General features: G+C 41.6%; 1 protein-coding gene across 2 annotated transcripts in view; it reads right to left on the bottom strand.

The window, feature by feature from the left end:
- lamb2l (laminin, beta 2-like) overlaps positions 1-19346 on the bottom strand; it is a 59980-nt gene that overhangs the window by 6662 nt on the left and 33972 nt on the right. For both annotated transcript variants that reach the window (XM_026154316.1, XM_026154315.1), the window contains exons 7-25: positions 17519-17582; positions 16200-16402; positions 15875-15995; positions 13071-13259; positions 12748-12927; positions 12542-12654; positions 11651-11730; positions 11280-11436; positions 7864-8004; positions 6887-7048; positions 6677-6798; positions 4003-4123; positions 3441-3633; positions 3186-3329; positions 1265-1496; positions 1010-1173; positions 678-902; positions 360-574; positions 164-260 (exon numbers count right to left, since the gene is read on the bottom strand). In XM_026154316.1, coding sequence (XP_026010101.1) covers positions 164-260; positions 360-574; positions 678-902; positions 1010-1173; positions 1265-1496; positions 3186-3329; positions 3441-3633; positions 4003-4123; positions 6677-6798; positions 6887-7048; positions 7864-8004; positions 11280-11436; positions 11651-11730; positions 12542-12654; positions 12748-12927; positions 13071-13259; positions 15875-15995; positions 16200-16402; positions 17519-17582 — 2923 coding nt within the window. The remainder of the gene's footprint in view (positions 1-163; positions 261-359; positions 575-677; positions 903-1009; positions 1174-1264; positions 1497-3185; positions 3330-3440; positions 3634-4002; positions 4124-6676; positions 6799-6886; positions 7049-7863; positions 8005-11279; positions 11437-11650; positions 11731-12541; positions 12655-12747; positions 12928-13070; positions 13260-15874; positions 15996-16199; positions 16403-17518; positions 17583-19346) is intronic.

Genomic DNA, 19346 nt, shown 5'->3' with positions numbered 1-19346 from the left:
TTTTGATCCCATTTAATCTGAAAGCAATGTGTGGAACACAAATGTATTATATTCTTCATTGAATGATTATGAATGATTATTGTTCACACTCATCATGCTCAGAAAAAACCACCTGTGATGTAAGACGTTACATGGCGTTCATAAAAGTCACAGTGTGATTTACCGTGGCACTGCTCCCGTGGATCTCCCCAGTGGAACAGCTCACACTCGGTGCATTGTTTACCTCCAAAGCCTGAATGACAGTGACACTGGCCTGTGAACTGAAGAGCACACAAACTGGTCCAATACAGGTACACAACAAGCATATCAAAAAGCACATCTGAGGCCCTCTTTAGACAGAAGCTTGCAATCATCCTCACCATGTTGCAGTGAGTTCCCAGAGCGTGCTGCGAGTTGCAATTACACGGCTCACAGCCCTGATCCTGACCGAAGTTCCAGTAGTTAGGTGCACACTGGTCACAGTTATGGCCTACCACATGCTCCCTGCAGAGACAGGCTCCAGTCTGCCGATCACAGTCACAGTGTCCATCGCTGCAAGCAGACTGTAGGGTACCAGCAGTCACACAGGTACAGCCTAAGAACAGCAACAGGTGTGCAGAGAAAAAAAACATAAATCACACACCCACGTTTTTTTTTTTTTAAAGATTATGTAATCCAGTGACTTTGTCATCACTCACGTCTGCAATCGTGGGCCAAAGCGTTGCCATAGTAACCGATTTGACACTGGGCGCAAGACGGGCCGTCAGTGTGGTACAGGCACTTGATGCACTCGCCAGTCCTGGGATCACATGACTCAGGATCCTGGGTGTCTATGTTGCCGTTGCACTCACATGGAAAGCACTGTCCGCCAGGTTGCTCAGGGTTACCATAGTAACCAGGGGCACACTGGTCACACCGAAGACCTACGAGAGAAAAGTTGGAATAAAGATACAAGTCGTTTTCATTTACTTGACAGCACAGTGCTGTCAGTCAAACATGGATGAATGAACCAGTATGAACCAGCGCTCACCCATGTAGCCCTGTTTGCAGTTACACATGATCTGATCAGAGGTGTGGTCAACCTGACAAGATAACGCATTGAAGTTATCGGAGTTGGGGTTATTTGGGCAGGGGCAGGGCCGGCAGTGCTGCCCTGATCCAAGTGCTGGGTTTCCAAAGAATGTGTCCATGCAACTGGAACAAAATGAGATAAAAGATTTGCTTTCAATTTGATCACTCGGACAAAGGAGCTGAAGTGTGAAGTGTGGCACTGAATTTTCCTTACCGCTCACAGAGATGTCCTGCTGTGAAGTCCCTGCAGCCTCGGCATTCTCCCGTGCGGGGATCGCAGAGGTCTGCATGACCGTTACACTGACAGGGGGTGCAGCTGGGGAAGCCCCACTGGCCCGGCTGACAGTCAGAGCACTGCCGCCCTGTGGCTCCTTGTCTGCACTGACACTGGCCTGTAACTGGGTCACACTGGTGGCTCAATGAGCCATCGGAGTGGCAGTCACAGGCTGGGTAGGGGAGTTTAGAGGGTTATATTTTGTTTTTCCCCCAAACATGAATATATATATTTATATATATTTAAAAATACAGCTGCCTTACCAATGAGTCACACTCATATTTACATGAACGTGTGTGTATAAACCGATTCTTTAAAGTTTCTTCTTTTTCCCATTAAAACGAGCAAATGTGTCACTTTATAAGCTTTTCTCTGATTTGTTTTATGTTGAACATTTAATCTTGCTTAGAAAACTTATGATCATTATTATTATTCTAAATGGCCCTGATTTGCATCTCCTAAAAGAAAGAAAACAGCAAGTTAAATAAGTAGCTTCGTTAATACAGAACAGAGTATGTGAGCCCATTTTTACAGTCGCACATGTGATTTACATATTTCATGTCTACATGTCTCATCATTTAACCTACAATTCATTCTAGGTGTGCGTTTGTGCACATGGCCTCGAACACAATGTCAGTAAAACCAACAAAACCATGTCAGGGTGATTGTATTTCTCCCTGACGGGGAAAACGAGCCTGAGTAATGACAATGTTTATTTTGCAAAACAGCTCATGAGCAGGGAAAAAGAAAATAAAAGAAAATTACAGCTGAAACAGAAGTTAGGAAACAGCCACTGAATGCATCTGACCTTCAAAATGATTTTCTTAGACAGTGCTTTATAGTTACAGAGAAAAAACACCTTTCTTGGCTCTATTTCTACAAGTAAAAGTATATAAAGGGCATTCACACACGAAGCGATTTATAATGTCATCGAACTATAGGGAACATTCTGGGCTCTGGTTGCCTAGGTAACTCTGTAATGCACTTAACACTCTGCTATATGTTAATCCAGGGGTGGGCAATCTCAGTCCACGAGGGCCGAGGGCCGGTGTCCCTGCAGGTTTTAGATCTCACCTTGGGTCAACACACCTGAATCACATGATTAGTTCGTTACCAGGCCTCTGGAGAACTTCAGGACATGGTGAGGAGCTAATTTAGCCATTTAAATCAGCTGTGTTGGTTTGAGGACACATCTAAAACCTGCAGGGACACCGGCCCTCGTGGACTTTGCCCACCCCTGTGTTAATCAGTGGTATCCTTAGAAGTTGTGAAACTTTAAACTTTAGGACCTGCCCACTTCATACTGCCAGTGATTATTTAACAGTCGTCATTTTAGGTCTGCGAATGTCAGTGAGTTTTGTGTGGTGTCTCAGGTCCCCAAGGATCGCTTGTGTAAAATCACTTGAAGAGGATGACCTTGAACTCCCAAATCAAATGAACAAGCTTGTTGCGCAGTTCTTGCTGCTCTTACAAACCTCACCGTGCTGCAGAAAGTTGTTGTGTATTTTTAGGTAGAAATGAATTAACAGTTATCATTTCAGCATCAGGCTACAAGTGCACAGACAGCTGCTCACAGTGAAAATCAGAAAAGACTGAAACCAAGAGAACGCTCATGAGCAAGTAGCTCAAGAATGTATATATATTTAGAGAGGGGACTGAAGACTTTTGTAAATAAGAGGATTCAGGTTTCAGCTTTCAAAGTAAAACACGTTTAGAGTTTGTAAAGTTTAAAATCTATGTAATTTCAAGTTAAACCTACAACACTATAAAGTGATTTATTGTGCTGTAGATTATTGTGTGAAATCACAGTTTTATAAACAGAACTATATGACAGACTGAGCTGATCAGTGGGCAGACTCACCAGTGCAGCCGCTCACACCGAAGCCGTAGGTCCCCGGGGCACACTGGTCACAGCGCCTGCCAATCACGTTGGGTTTACAACGGCACTGACCTCCCACAACGTCACACTCACCGCTGAGGGAGCCCTGAGGGTCACACTCACAGGCTGGATACAGCAGATATGAATAAATGGAATACACAAAAGGAAATGTTTATCATTTAAAACAGTGCTGAGTTTGAATGGATTTGTCATCCTCGTGTTTTTGTGTCTACTTACGCAGGGCACCGTCGTGAATAATGGAAGAAATACTGCAGATGAGTTTAGAGCACATCTCAGCCAGTGCAGGCATCGGAGTGATCATAAAGGAATCAAGACACATGTAGCGGATCATCTCCTCCTGACGCTGCTCTGACTCTGGTGTGTTACCTTGAAACCCAGGAAGCTCCATGTATTTAGGGATCAATACCAGCTATTGGGCGAAAAAAGAAAGCTTTGAGACAGCTACATCAATTAATGTAAACAGGAATGATAAGAAAATGATCTTAAGTTCTTAAATCAAAATGTATATTATTATTATTATTATATGTACAATCATTTCGCAACTTCTGTTACTGCAATTGGATTGTCCCACCACTAGGGGGAAATGTGATGGTGCAAAACACCAAGCAACACCCCCACAGGCCACCCACTGCTGCAGCTCAATTGGACCATGTTCAGACTTAACAGCCATACTAGTAAAAGCACAGCCAAAGCCCACTAAGCCATGGTGATGTCAACTTCCAGCACTTCTGAATGAGAAGGGCATAATGAAAGGGGAAGGCTTCCAGTCTTAGCTCACCGAGTCAATAAGAATGAAGGCAGTGAGATGTCTGTGTGTGGCGCCATGACGCTGGAACCTGATTGTAACCACGTAACGATTGCTGGGCTCAAAACAAAATGGTCTGGGCATCTGGATGTATCTGTAAGAACACATTGAACATGAAAGAACATGTAATGATAGATATATTTTATACTTTATCTTACTTTTACTTTCCACTCTCATTTCATGTGTGGAGAGGCAACATTAACAAAGCCTGTGAAGTGACAAATCGTGGTTGTCATTCACAGGCACATTCACAAAGGTCCAGCTATGTCGGCATATTTGTGCCTTGAAGTTATTATGACAGCATATGAAGTTTTAGAGTCAAATCTACTAAGTAGGACAAATTAGCATTGGGTCACAATCACAATAAATGCACTGATAGGAGTAGAAAGTTCTGGTGACTAACACTAACAATGTGTTAATTTCTAAGCAAAGACTTTTAAAAGCAGAAAATTAGAAAACAATGTAAGAAATTTGCAGATTTGATGAGAGAGCATGAGGGAGAGAGATAGATGCTAATCAAAATAACACAGTGTGAGCCTTGGTTTTATAAATGTGGTTCTCTCTGAAAACAGCATGGCAAACGAGATCAATAACAGGGCTTAGTGCTGTGCAGTTAAAACAGCTTTTAGTGACTAGAAAACACCCAATATGAAAGTAAACTACAGAACAGTACCATGCCAGTTTGCTTCCTGTTGTTTTTTAGAACAAGCATTTTATACCAGGGTTGACTTGAGCTACCCATATTTGCTGTAACTCCTGCGTCTGTGTTTTGGTCTCACTTTACTAATTGGTTTTAGCTGACAGATCCACTGCGGGAGAGAAAGGAAGCTGTGATATGCTCCGGTTGAAGTGCCAGATCCGGGCAGGGTCTTAGTTCCAGATGAGTTAAAACTCTGAAATGCTTTTCAGCAGAAAAGCTAAACCATTTCAGTTTTGAGCATTTTAACTTATACCCTGTTTATGTTTCCTCCGTTTCTCTATACAAATAAATGAAGAATTATGACTTTGACTCTGCAGTCATCAGTCTAAAGTGCTGACCTTCCTCCAAAGGAATATAAATTTTATCCCACAGAAAATGATCCCTGCGAGTGTCACCCACTACAGAGATGTTATCAAATGGTGATAAAGTCTATAAAGATTATAAAAATATACCAGTAAAATGCAACATAGCTGTAAAAATGACAGAAAATTGTTAATCTGGTGATTTAGCGCACAGTGTTGGAAAATAAACAATTTTAATTGCGGTTAATTATTTTATCAATGAGTGGGCGCTCTGTGCTGCTGTTTATTTCTAAAGTGATGGTTGCTTATTAGAGTCCTGAAACTTACTGTCCCAAAAACTGCAGGAGGGTAAAGTGCAGGGGTCAGCAACCTTTAACGTCCAAAGAGCCATTTGGACCTGGTTTCCACGCAAAAGAAAACACTGGGAGCCGCAAATACTTTTTGACATCTAAAATGAATATAACATTGTGTATATATAGTGTTTTACTCTTATGCTCTGTGTGAACAACTAAGGTGTGTTACTTATGAAATCCATGAAGTGCTACAGAGGAAATTACATTTTATTTATGTAATTAACATATTTTGAACTCTTAAAGAAATATAACAAAAGGAAAGACACCCAGCTGAACTAAAATGATCCATGTAGCAAACAAAAACTGCTGTGAGCCGCCATCCTTATATCGCCTTTGGGCTTTTGGACCTGGCTTTTAAAAAATAATTGGAAAAAAAGCACTATGCTGCTCAAAAAAGAAAAATAAATGTTTGCAAAATTCTACCTAAATATGCATTTTACCAGTTTAAGGTGTGTGGCGGGGCGTGGTCTGCTGCGCCGCTGCAGGGGAGGCGGACGCACCTGAGCGGCACCCGCAATCACGCCTCGCCGCCTTAACGTCCGTGCTATCTGTGCTGTTGTGTTGGTATGTGTCGGGCTGTGAGCTGAAAAGCTACAGCCGGCTGTATGCGTACAGCAACTGTGTGTGAAAAGTGGTCAATAAAGAGATGCTGAAAAGCGTGTTCATGCAAACATCGTCGGGTCTGCTGTGATATGTTTACAATGGCACTTCTGCTCCTGAACCTCTGCGCACAGTGAAGTGACTGTAAGCTGTCATCTGTGAGGCGTGAGCGGTGTTTGGTTTTAACATAGTTCACGGTGGAGAACAGCTGCTGACACAATGTGGATCCGAAGATCCATAATTGGCCTACCTGGGGTTGAAAGTCTGGATAAATGCACGGCGTTTCGGCGGGTATACCGGCTTCCGCGAGTGTGACGCTTATTTTGAGCGATGAAAAAATAATAGAATATTCTTTTATTTTTATATTTCAATATCACAATAATCTTCCAATTTAGAACTACAAGTTAAAAAAGAACTAACATAAATAAAATCCACTTCAGCTAAATACTTGTTTATTACTAATTTATTTTCCCAAACCACGCGGAGCCGCACTATAAGGACTAAAGAGCCGCAGGTTGCCGACCCCTGGTATAGTGGAATAAGCCTGACTGAGAGCAAGTTACAGTTACAACAATGTAATGATGCAATTTTTCCTGAACAAATCCTGCAAACATACTGGCTGTGATGGCTCCCTCTCTGGATTACATGCAAACCCCATGCACACTCGCATGCATTCATTCAGGTCCTGTTACCTGTTGTGGTGTGGCAAAGTGACAGTGTAGAGCTGTTCAGTAGGTAGGAGGTTTCCACACCGGAGACTGGAGGGCAATTCTACAGATGTAATACTAACAACAGCCTCCCAGTTCTCTGTAGACTACACACAAAAGGAAAAAGGCTTTTACTTCTATTTTTGCTTTTTTTTTTTAAACAAAAAACATCATATTCTCTCCATACTCACACACCTCAGGTTCATAGCGGATCATGATGTCATACTCCATGGGATAGGGTATGTTATCAATGGTGAAAACCAGACCAGCGCCATCTTTAACACGGGAAAAACCAGGTCCTGTCCATGTCACCATATGGCTGAGAGTGTGCTCTCTATGAACGGTCCTCACATCCGGCTGAATAACAAAGACACATCACCAAAGCATGGCTTTCTTTTTGACCTATTATCACTTCTACTTTATGCAATACTTGTGCTATTTTCTGTTTCCTCTTACTGACATAACTGACTTCCTGCCAGCAGCTCTGAATTAAAGGTCGGTGGAATGAAAAAGTCTCATAAAACAACTTTTAAAATTACCAAAGCTTACCAAATAAATGTAAATCATCTTGACCGGTGTCCCCATCAGTGTTATTACAACAGTATTATTATCACGTTGCTATTCCAACAGTAATTCTTTCTTTAACTCTGTTTTGACTTCCAGTCTACCATCTGTTAATACAAGACCTGATATATTAAAATTAAATAATAAAGAATACTTTTTCATTATGTTTTTGACTCTTTTGGGATTCCTGTTCTTTAATCTGTCCCAGTGTTGGTGGTCTTGTACCCACTACCCCCACACTCTTTTTTCAGGTTGACTAGTTTGTGCTGATATCATTGATTTGACAGTTAAGCTTTTAATTAGGCAAACTGACGTCCACTTGGAAAGTGGTCTACGTGCACATGACCACAAACGCCTAAAACTGTAGACATTAGTAATGCTCTGCTATTTAACTCTCCTGATACAACTGCAGAGTCTTATTGGAGGCTGTAGTCTAATAATGACTGTTTCTTTTATTTTTCCATGCAATTTATATCAGTAAGCATAGGCTAAATAACAGAAACACCTCAGTATAAAGAGGCATAGTACAGTGGTGAGCTGTTCCTATTAGGGGTCTTCACAAACCAAAAATTAAATGAATAAGTCAATAAAAGAAACAAAAATCATACTGTTTGTTGAAGCTGCCGAATACGTCTCAGTGCTGCCTGATGTTGCTGCGACTTGGCAATGTTACGGTGCCGCCGGTGCCTCCTGAGCTGGTTGCTGAGGTGCTGAACACAGTCATTAGTTGCTTGTTGGCGAACTTGGCCCTGGAGGGGAGAGAAGAGGAGAGATTTGACTTTTAACTGACTGTTTAAGGAAAATAACATTTTTATTTCTAGTTCTCCACACACAAAAACACAAAAAAACACCATCCCATCTTCAACAGTGTCAAATGTATATACGCCACACAAATACAAACAAATTTTCACAAGCAAGTAAATAACAAAAAATGTTTTTTATCAAAAGTTATCAAACTGAGATGAAATGATCTGAGTCTTTCGTGCATAGAACATTTAGCAAAACGTCAAAACACCTTCACTTTGGTTTCGTCTCCTGTGCTCAAATTGCTGGGGTGTAACAGAGAGAAACAATGATAAGAAAAATGTGAGATGTTTTTGTGTGTGTGCTGTTTGTTGTACAGCAATAATAAATTGTGACATGTCGGTATCTGTGATCTGGTCTAGCGATGTCATGGATTACTTCAGCTGTGAAGGCCTACACAGAGATCCAGCACTTTGACTACATCTTGCTTATTCTACACCATCCTGCAACTTTAACAACTTAAAGACACCAACCCTTATTTGTTCAAGCAATATCTTCACTTGTTTAGTGTCTCACATTTCTTCTCATAACATTCCTGAGTCACTGAAGTTTTCCCTACATTCCTGCAGCTGTGATGTTGTAAGTGAGGACTGTTGCAGCTTGCCCTGAGGGCTAAAGGAGGAACTATTGTATGCTGTGTGTCTATTAACAATGAGGAGGATGGCAGCAGGTGGTGAGTGCAGAAGACAGAAACAGTGGACAACAAATGTACAAATGTGGGTACAAACACGTGGTAAACAACAAAAACAGTGATGTGAAGAAGAATGGAGTCTGATAGGCATGTAAAATTAGTTGCCGATTACAGGAACAGACTTGTCGCAGTGACAAGATCTCCTTGTTGAAACAGGGTGGATGGGGGGACCCTTTTGTAGTCTGGTGATCAGTCTGGTCCTATCCGGTCCATCCGTCTGGGTTGCAGGGGCAGCAGTCTAAGCAGAGACTTTCCTTTCTTCGGCCACTTCTTTCAGCTATTTTACAGGAGGCCGAGGCGTTCCCAAAGCAGCCAAAGGACACCCTCGAGAGTGTTCTGGGTATATGCCAGGGCCTCCTCCTGTTAGGACATGACTGAAATACCTCACCTAGGAGATGCCCAGGAGGCATCCAAGTGAGATGGTCCAAGTATCTCAAATGGCCCTCTCGATGTAGAGTATACATAAACTCCTCCACTTACAGCAGCCACTTGCTCCGAGCCAGGAGTGGAAACTCCACCCTTTTCATCTGAGAACCATCACCTCAGACTTCACATCATAACCGTTTTACACTCAACTACAAACCGAAGCCTCTTCCAATGCAAGATGGAAGTCATGGCTCAATGAAGGCAACAGAACCACATCATCTGCAAAAAGCAAAGATGAACTCCTCAGAGCACCAAACTCACCACCCGCTACACCTCGGCTGTGCCTAGAAATTCTGTATCTTTTTCATTCTTCTCCATAAAAGCAATAAACAGAAGTGGTAGCAGAGAGCAGCTCTGGTGAAATCCCATTCCACTGAGAAAGAGGCTGACTTATCACCAGCCATGTTTATTTTGGGATAGCTCCCAAAAATTAGTTCAATGTTCTATGAAACCAAAACACTCCTCCACAGGACATACTGAGAAATGCAGCCTTCTTGAAGCCCACAAAACACATGCAGACTGGTTCGGCAAGCTCCCACGCACCCTTGGATGTGGTTGAAAGGATAAAGAGCTGAACCATTTACATGCGGAAATTGCAACCGGTTGCAAGTTCTGTCAAAACTCAGGAACAGGACACAGGTCTGGGTGGAAAGTACTCAGGGCTCCCAGTTTCACCAGCAGAAGCTGTTGTTGTAGCCAGTTACTCTGGTCATTGTTTCCAATTGTGGATAATTGAAAAACTTAATAAAAAGCTAAAAATGTGATGAAGGATAATTAACTGATGCTTGATGGTGAGTGAAATCTTTCTTTTGCTCACACAGTTTCCAAAAAATACAAAAGACAGGCAGAAGAAGAGACTCTGACCTTTTGCTGAGATGTGTGTGTCTTTTACGTAGAGATACTGTAAGTGATCGGTGACCTTTGAGGTTTCCTAAGTGAACATGTTGGATCATACAGCTCATTACTGAAAGCCACACTATGTGAACATACTTCCATGGATACAGTCGTCATGTATCACATTCTTGCTAAAACAAGAAAAAAGCCTGTTAATTAAAGTCGTGTCCATTTAATTAATGAATTTTTGTGACAGAGATCCCTCTATATGACAGGAGTTCTCTACACAAACAAAAAGGTCCCAAAGGAAACTTTATTAGGGGTTACAAGATGGAACTATACCTCTTGGATTAGAGTGACTCCACACACACAATCCAATCCTCCTGAATGGGTAAGCAGATGCAGAAACTATAACGTAGCTGTAATCAGCAGCAGTCCTTTTTTATAAACCCAGGTTAAAATCTTCAAGCGCTTTTATGAATTTGTCAAATTTAGGGCTACTACTAAGATCTGTTTGTGTGTTTTAACACCTCATGTGTCTTCTTGCAGCAGCTAATCATGCTTTTTCTCACTTTGAGCTCACAACCATCTTCTTGAAAAGCGGTTACATAACCTCTCCACCATCAATCAGTATTTCAAACCTGCTGCATGCATGAGACACAAACACGTCTAAGTTCTAGGTTTATGCTTGCACAATGGCCTTCCTTAAACTTTACAAATGGCTTGCTCTCCCCAGCTTATGATTTTAAGTGAATTTTGCATCTACTCATTTGGGGTTTGGGGTAAGCTCAGCATTTTTCTACAATATGGCCTGCATTTGTATAGCGCTTTTCTAGTCCTTAAGGACCCCAAAGCGCTTTACATTACATTCAGTCATTCACCCATTCACACACTGGCGATGGCAAGCTACATTGTAGCCACAGCTGCCCTGGGGCGCACCGACAGAGGCGAGGCTGCCGGACACAGGCGCCACCAGGCCCTCTGACCACCACCAGTAGGCAAACATGGGGTTAGTATCTTGCCCAAGGATATTTGGCATGCAGCCAGGAGGCAGCCTGGGATCGAACCACCGACCTTCTGATTGGTGGCTGACCTGCTCTGCCACCTGAGCTATAGCCACCCCACCCCCATTCGCTTCTTCAAATAAAATGTACGTTTTTGAAGTTAGATTCTACAGTGTGTTGTTTTGACGTAGTCAGCCTAGTAGTATGAGCCAATGATCGTAAATGTGAATAAGTGGTTTACACGGCACCATGCTGCTGTGCTCACCGGCAGTACGGGGTCAGCAGGAGAGTGTCCGGTGGCATCTTCGGCCTCATACTTGTAGAAGTCCAGCGGAGCGCAGAAATACCCGGGCTGCACATCAGAGCATTGCCGGCCAATTAGGTGCCTCCTGCAGTCACACTGGCCGGTTTCCATCATGCACCTTTAAGTATCACATACAACAATGTGTAGACAGCCTTTTACTGGTGTTCTTGAAATCTCCTGTCTATTTGTTGTCTGCACAGACCATCAGACTGAATGAGTCACAGCCTCACTTCGTGTCCACTTGATGCTTTTTGCATCTAAACGAAATACTTGCAATTTACAGAATGCTTAGTTCTTAAAAGCAGAACACAGACGATACAAAATCTTTTTACCTGTTGTTGAAGGCTCCTCCAAAGTCACAGTCACAAGGTCTGCAGCCTGCCAGGTCATTACTAAGGCCCCAGTATTCAGGCTGTAGGAGGAACACAAACCTCACAATTAGCTTTTTTCACAGTTCATGTACACTTTTTTTGTACACTGCTGCTTTATCATGAACAGTCAAAGCAGGAGTTCTATTTGTAATCGTGCTAGTGATCCATGGCTAATCTGCAGTCAGCAGAGACTGAAGGAGTCACTTGGATGAGTGACAAAAACATTTCTCCCACTGAAAACATTACATCCACATGAACAGAATCAACTTTTTGGGATTTCCTAACCTGGATGGTTGTGCATGCATCAAGACATAAACTCCACTCAGTGTTTTATTAGCGCACACACTCTCTGGTCACCTCATCTAATAATATGGATGTTTAGGTTTCCAGGCTGTAAATGAAGGCAGTTTCAACTCTTGCAAAGAGCTCACTGCACTGTATTCTCTGTCATTACACAGGCCAAGTTTACCAAAATAACAGCAAGAAAATAGCGCTATTGAAAGTGTCTTTTTAAACAACAGCCCAGTGCATATAGCCGATTAATGCAATCATGTCGGCCAGTTCAGATTCAGTCCGATTGCTGAATACAAAATTGCTGTGATGACGCACGGTTTAGGTATAGATCCCACACAGAATTTTAAAATATGGCCCCATTAGTTTAACAAGTCAAAGACAAACATCTTCCAGTGCATTATTTAAAGATCCTCACTTTCACCTCCTTATTTTTATTCTTGGACTGCACTGGAATATCTACACAGAGTAGATTTTCATGCATTCAAGGCCTGCTATTGAGCAAACCTGGACATGAGCTTAGGATGAAACCTGAGAGACAGAACAACGACTGTTACTAACCAGACACTGGTTGCAGTAGCGGCCGGTGACATATCTTTTACAGGAGCAGTCCCCACTGATCTGATCACAAGGAGCTCCCATCACGATGATGCCACGAGGATCACAGTTGCAAGCTGATGAATAAAGACACAGAAACATGAATGCACATAAAGATTTGAGATATCTACTTTTGTTCAAACACATTTTGGCGGCAGATGAACACATACGTTGGCAACCCAAAGGGTCATTCTGGCTGAGTCCATAATAACCCTCCTTGCAGTCATCACAGCGCGTCCCCTTCACGTTGACTTTGCAGCGACACTGTCCCGCAATCATTCCCATTTCAAAGTTGGTGTGGGTGTCACACACGCCTCCCTCCAATGACCCCACTGGGTCACAGTCACAGGCTTAAGTGAAGGAATGATGGAGATTGTAGGTAAAAGATGACAGGAATGACAGGAAAATTTTATGTTTCAGAGCAAAATTCCTTTTTTATACTCAGTACTGAATTTCTGTACCAAAGGAGAGAATCAAGGTATGAGAGACTCACAGATACAAACCCGTGGATCTCTAACATCTCTGTTTGGATCTTGGTAGTAGAAAGGTTTACACGTCTCACAGTTGCGTCCCATAGTGTTGTGCAGACAGTCATCACAAACTCCTCCAGTAACATTACCCGTTGCCATATACACTGCCATGTCAAAGTGGCAGTGGTCCGCGTGGCCATTACAGTTACACTCTGCAGAAACAGGCAAAAACAAAATGAGAACAGTTAAAGAGCAATTAGAGCAAACTTATTTTATGTCTTGGGTCACAAAGCAAAACTCTCCCATCTGTCAGTGTAAAGATGTTTAACTAAATGTTTAACAGCTTAACGTAAAAAAGAAGTCCAGTTTTTTTACATGATAAAAAATGCTGCTGTAGTAATGAAAGAAAGCTGTCAGCAAAAAAATCCATAAATGTTTAAAGTTACGGTAGCAATTATAATAAAAAAAACTTGTCATTGTAAAAAATAAAAATTTACAGTACCAAGTGAAAAAACGGGAACTTTTCTGTGTTTTAACTGTTATTACTTTGGTGTAGTATCAAAGGGAACGGGGGAGGTCTTTACGAGTAGGAAAAACTATAAAAGCTATGACAACACAGTAAAAAGTCAGAAATCGATGCCTTCTATCACATGTCCGAAGCTGTCTAGCTGTCTGGAGGCTTTGGGCTTATCTTTGAAACCCCTGATTTAGAGGAACATGAATACCATTCTGACCACCCTTTTTTTGGGTGGCGTCCTAATAATAATAATGATACCCTAAAAACTATCACATCGCATTAGCTTCTCCCATCTCCTTTAGAGGTGACCTATAAAGTAAATTTCTAGCTTTATATCTTTATTCCTGGACACCAGAGTAGCCCAGCATAGCTACATACAGTGGGGCAAAAAAGTATTTAGTCAGCCACCGATTGTGCAAGTTCCCCCACTTAAAATGATGACAGAGGTCAGTAATTTGCACCAGAGGTACACTTCAACTGTGAGAGACAGAATGTGAAAAAAAAAATCCATGAATTCACATGGTAGGATTTGTAAAGAATTTATTCGTAAATCAGGGTGGAAAATAAGTATTTGGTCAATAACAAAAATACAACTCAATACTTTGTAACATAACCTTTGTTGGCAATAACAGAGGTCAAACGTTTACTATAGGTCTTTACCAGGTTTGCACACACAGTAGCTGGTATTTTGGCCCATTCCTCCATGCAGATCTTCTCGAGAGCAGTGATGTTTTGGGGCTGTCGCCGAGCAACACGGACTTTCAACGCCCGCCACAGATTTTCTATGGGGTTGAGGTCTGGAGACTGGCTAGGCCACTCCAGGACTTTCAAATGCTTCTTACGGAGCCACTCCTTTGTTGCCCGGGCGGTGTGTTTTGGATCATTGTCATGTTGGAAGACCCAGCCTCGTTTCATCTTCAAAGTTCTCACTGATGGAAGGAGGTTTTGGCTCAAAATCTCACGATACATGGCCCCATTCATTCTGTCCTTAACACGGATCAGTCGTCCTGTCCCCTTGGCAGAAAAACAGCCCCATAGCATGATGTTTCCACCCCCATGCTTCACAGTAGGTATGGTGTTCTTGGGATGCAACTCAGTATTCTTCTTCCTCCAAACACGACGAGTTGAGTTTATACCAAAAAGTTCTACTTTGGTTTCATCTGACCACATGACATTCTCCCAATCCTCTGCTGTATCATCCATGTGCTCTCTGGCAAACTTCAGACGGGCCTGGACATGCACTGGCTTCAGCAGCGGAACACGTCTGGCACTGCGGGATTTGATTCCCTGCCATTGTAGTGTGTTACTGATGGTGACCTTTGTTACTTTGGTCCCAGCTCTCTGCAGGTCATTCACCAGGTCCCCCCGTGTGGTTCTGGGATCTTTGCTCACCGTTCTCATGATCATTTTGACCCCACGGGATGAGATCTTGCGTGGAGCCCCAGATCGAGGGAGATTTTCAGTGGTCTTGTATGTCTTCCATTTTCTGATGATTGCTCCCACAGTTGATTTTTTCACACCAAGCTGCTTGCCTATTGTAGATTCACTCTTCCCAGTCTGGTGCAGGTCTACAATACTTTTCCTGGTGTCCTTCGAAAGCTCTTTGGTCTTGGCCATGGCAGAGTTTGGAGTCTGACTGTTTGAGGCTGTGGACAGGTGTCTTTTATACAGATGATGAGTTCAAACAGGTGCCATTCATACAGGTAACGAGTGGGGGACAGAAAAGCTTCTTACAGAAGACGTTACAGGTCTGTGAGAGCCAGAGATTTTCCTTGTTTGAGGTGACCAAATACTTATTTTCCACCCTAATTTACGAATAAATTCTTTACAAATCCTACCATGTGAATTCATGGATTTTTTTTTCACATTCTGTCTCTCACAGTTGAAGTGTACCTCTGGTGCAAATTACTGACCTCTGTCATCATTTTAAGTGGGGGAACTTGCACAATCGGTGGCTGACTAAATACTTTTTTGCCCCACTGTACATCTTAATTTATCTTTCTAGCATATATTTATTTTTAATTTAAACCCCCAAAAAGTGTCTCAGTTATCTTGTAAAACAAGAAACGTGAAAAAATGTTTTCACTGGTTGACAAAAAGCCCCATTAATCATATTCAGATACTGTCACAGTCACAGAAAGCCGACTTCATCAGCTGACTGCGCTGCTGCTGGTAGTACCAACAAAGGGCTTGTTCTCTATTTCCTTAAATAGTCTAAAGGTTAGAAAAGCACATTTGACAACTATAAAGAAAGAATTTCAGCTACAAATGTTTCCATCTGAATTTTGAAGGAGTGCATATTTGCCCCACCTCTGCAGGTGTGAGGGTTCTCCGCCTCCGCTGGTCTCCACGGCAGGTCATGGTGGAAGTTCCGGCAGCGCTCGCAGTTCAGGCCTTCTGTGTTGTGTTTGCACACACAGCGACCGTGGATCTGAGCACAGCAAGATGAAAGGTGACAAGGATGAAAAGTGACATGGTTAGTATGGGCAGTGCAAATGAGAAGGCTGTGATTTACTGTGCTGCTGTTGATTATTTTAAACAAGAAGATAATTTTCCATTTTCCTTTAGTCTTACAAAGGATATGCTGATAATTACAGATTCAGTGAGTTTTTGGCAGTATCATCCACTAACTGACCATGCCGATCTCCCTGGCGTTGACCCCCGGCACAGGAGCGCACTCTGAAGCATGTCCGTAACAGAAGCAGCTCCCTCGCACTACCAGCTCATAGATAGCGTAGTAATATTTCTGCAGGACTTCAGGGCGTCGGTCCAGAAGGTCATCTCCCAGAGTGTTGAGCTTTGTGAAGTTAATGCGCAGGTTGGTGATGCGCAAAAGATCTGCAAAGGAAATGTTTTTTAAAAAGTCAGCCAGATTTGCAAGATAAACAACATTAAAAAACGAGGCTGACAGTTCATTAATATGCACATTTTTTCCTTGACATTTTCTACATTTTTTTTCTGCATTAACCTGGAGTGTGATGAGACAGTAAATGTTAGAATTGTACTGATTGATGATGAATTCTGATGAAAAATAAGACGAATTTGTAAAGTACTGTACAATATTTACACCTGGTATTAACATGTAATCTATATCTAAATGTATTATCTGAAAAGGGTACCCAAACGACAGGTCTTTGTGTTTACCTAAAGCTCTTCATTCATCCTTTAAACATGCAGGTAATTCTGCATGTTTGGTTTAACAGAATTTAATGCCAGATGCCATTCCTGACACAACTCCAAAGGGATTTGTCTCCTCCCTACAAACCCTTTATATTTACCAGTGGTGTTATTTATATGCAGTAACAGTGCTGGTTACTAAACCACCAAAGACTGTGTGAAACATTTGGGTATGGTTCCTGGATAGAATGACAAGTTCTTTGAAACAGTGGACAATGGTGGGAAAATGAGGGAGAGGTGTGGCCTAAACATCAGCAATGTCTGTCCAACCTCTACTATATCAAAAGGGCTTTGCACACAGTGGATACGTTGCCATAGGTGCGACTGCTAGGTAACAAAACAGAGTGTTCCCAACACCAGTTTGTACTGTTTGCTAGTTTTTGTTTGGGATGAATGTGTGTCAGTGAGGTCAGTGATGGTTCACACAATCCATTTATCTCTGGTTAAGATTTCATCAAAGTCAAAACATAATTATGTCCAAATGTGGCTCTTTTGATGCAACTCCATTCTAAGTGCAAAGTTTTCTGTGAACATCAGTATGACTTTTTCATTATCCAGACGACTCAGCTAAACAAATATCAGAGACAGGAAGCATTTGAAGCTTTTATTTGCAGCAGGAGCTTGGTAGAATACAGAATTTTAAAAATGCGGTGTCTTATTTCATAAGGAATAAGGTTCGGCATTTTCTGTATGAAATTCCTCATGCATACAATCTCTCTATGGGGAACATATATGAGAATACTATATGCATTTAATGAATGAAAAGTGTTCACAGACCTTGAATATCTAAGCTGTAGGGGTCTTTCACTGGAATGGCAGGATCCAGCACTTTATAAATAACCTTAAATAAAAGAAGAGATGTTTTCATTAGACTGCAGTATTAAGGAAATTCTATAAATATTCAACAAATGTTAAACAAAAATTTGCACAAAATGGAAAATATGCAATGACTGGTCACATATACCTTGATATCTTCCAACTGCGCTTATAAAGTTCGAGTCATATTTTTTAACCACTCAGTGTGCTTTAAAGAAACACGCTATGTTTATATGGTAAATGTTGTTATACAGTGCTTTTCTACCCTGAGCATTCAAAGCACTTTGTCTTTTTTCTATGCTCTTTCTATCTAACATTCACACACATTCACACTCTGAAGGATGCATTGAAGAGCAACTTGGGGTTTGTATCTTGCCCAAAGACCTTTGCAGACTGGTGGGATCGAACCGCCAACCTTTTGATTAGCAGATGACCTGCTCCACCACGTGAGCGAGGTCTAACCAGTAGTGCATTTCCTCACTTATTTCCAGAAACACAAACCAAGCATTTAAGCAAATGCTGGGTTTTATTGTGAAATGACCACATGATTTCAAATAAAATAATGGCCTGATATTACATGAAGAGTGGGAGACACCCCTTTTTTTTTTTTGCAAGATTCTCATCTTCCTTAAATGTGCTATGGTGCTATATGCGGAAAATTACATGGGCCATGGTTCAGATGAAATCAGATGGCAGTTGCTTGCTGATCAAGTGTGATTCCTGACAAACTTTAGGAGTGAGTTGTTTTGGTTGCAATTTAAAGCATGTAAAAGGTGTATTTGTCCTCTCCAGGGACCCTTAGCATTTAAACATACTGCAAACTGTTAGCACCAAATGCATGTTATATTATTTTAGAAGAAATCATAAGACCTTCACTTGAGTTGTCAGATCGTGCCCTTCATCCAAAACATTGTATTTTTATGCATTAATGTTGAGCTACAAACATATTACAGATATAAATGACGTTTGGGTAGATGGTGTAAAGTGGTAAGGGCCAAACTGACATGCTCTTTCATTACCATGAACACATACGACAGTTTCCAGCAAATGTTGCCCTGTGAAGCAGGCTGAAAATATCCCACTATAAACGTGTCATTTAACCTACTTTGCTGAAAACTCCATACTGCTAAGCTGCTCTAAAAGATTAGAGTTGCAGTAATTTGCAGAATTCTTGAGCCACCACTCATTCCTTTATACTTTACTTCCAAGCAGCCAGATCTTTTTTGTAATTTTTTAAAGAGACAATTGTTCTTCAGGCTTTCTGAAAGTTCCTTTCTTTTCTTTTTGTGCATTTCATTCATTTTCAGTGGAGTCATTGTACATGACCATTTTCACAGGAGCATTTTTTTGTTTTTTTAAACCACTAAACACTGACCTAAGAATCATTCAAACACAAAAGGGAACCGAAATCAAGGAATAAAACAGTGTTTTTTCTATACATAACAAAAAACTTAACAAACAACACATATTAAATCTTTCGATACTTTGTTACAAGCAGCAATTAACACACAAAGCTATGAAAAATTCCAAATAGGTCAAGTAAAGGACAAAATCAGTGGTAGGGCTAAAAAACATTATCTACAGCAGATGAACAGCATCTGAAAGTCTTATCCTTAAGAAATAGAGAGAAAAAAATCCAGCAAAGACCTGATACAAGACCTGAGAGATACAATCAGCCCTAGCTCATTCATTTAGTTGATGCTTAGTTGATACTAGTCACTGATTTCCTCAGAAATGGTCTCAGTGGAAGGGTGGCTGTCAAAAGGCCAATCATAAAGAAGGCAAACAG

Source organism: Astatotilapia calliptera, chromosome 20 (genome assembly GCF_900246225.1).
Source record: "Astatotilapia calliptera chromosome 20, fAstCal1.2, whole genome shotgun sequence".
Lineage (NCBI taxonomy): Eukaryota > Metazoa > Chordata > Actinopteri > Cichliformes > Cichlidae > Astatotilapia > Astatotilapia calliptera.
The sequence above is the reverse complement of the archived record's forward strand: the minus strand, read 5'-3'. Positions and strand labels throughout refer to the sequence as shown.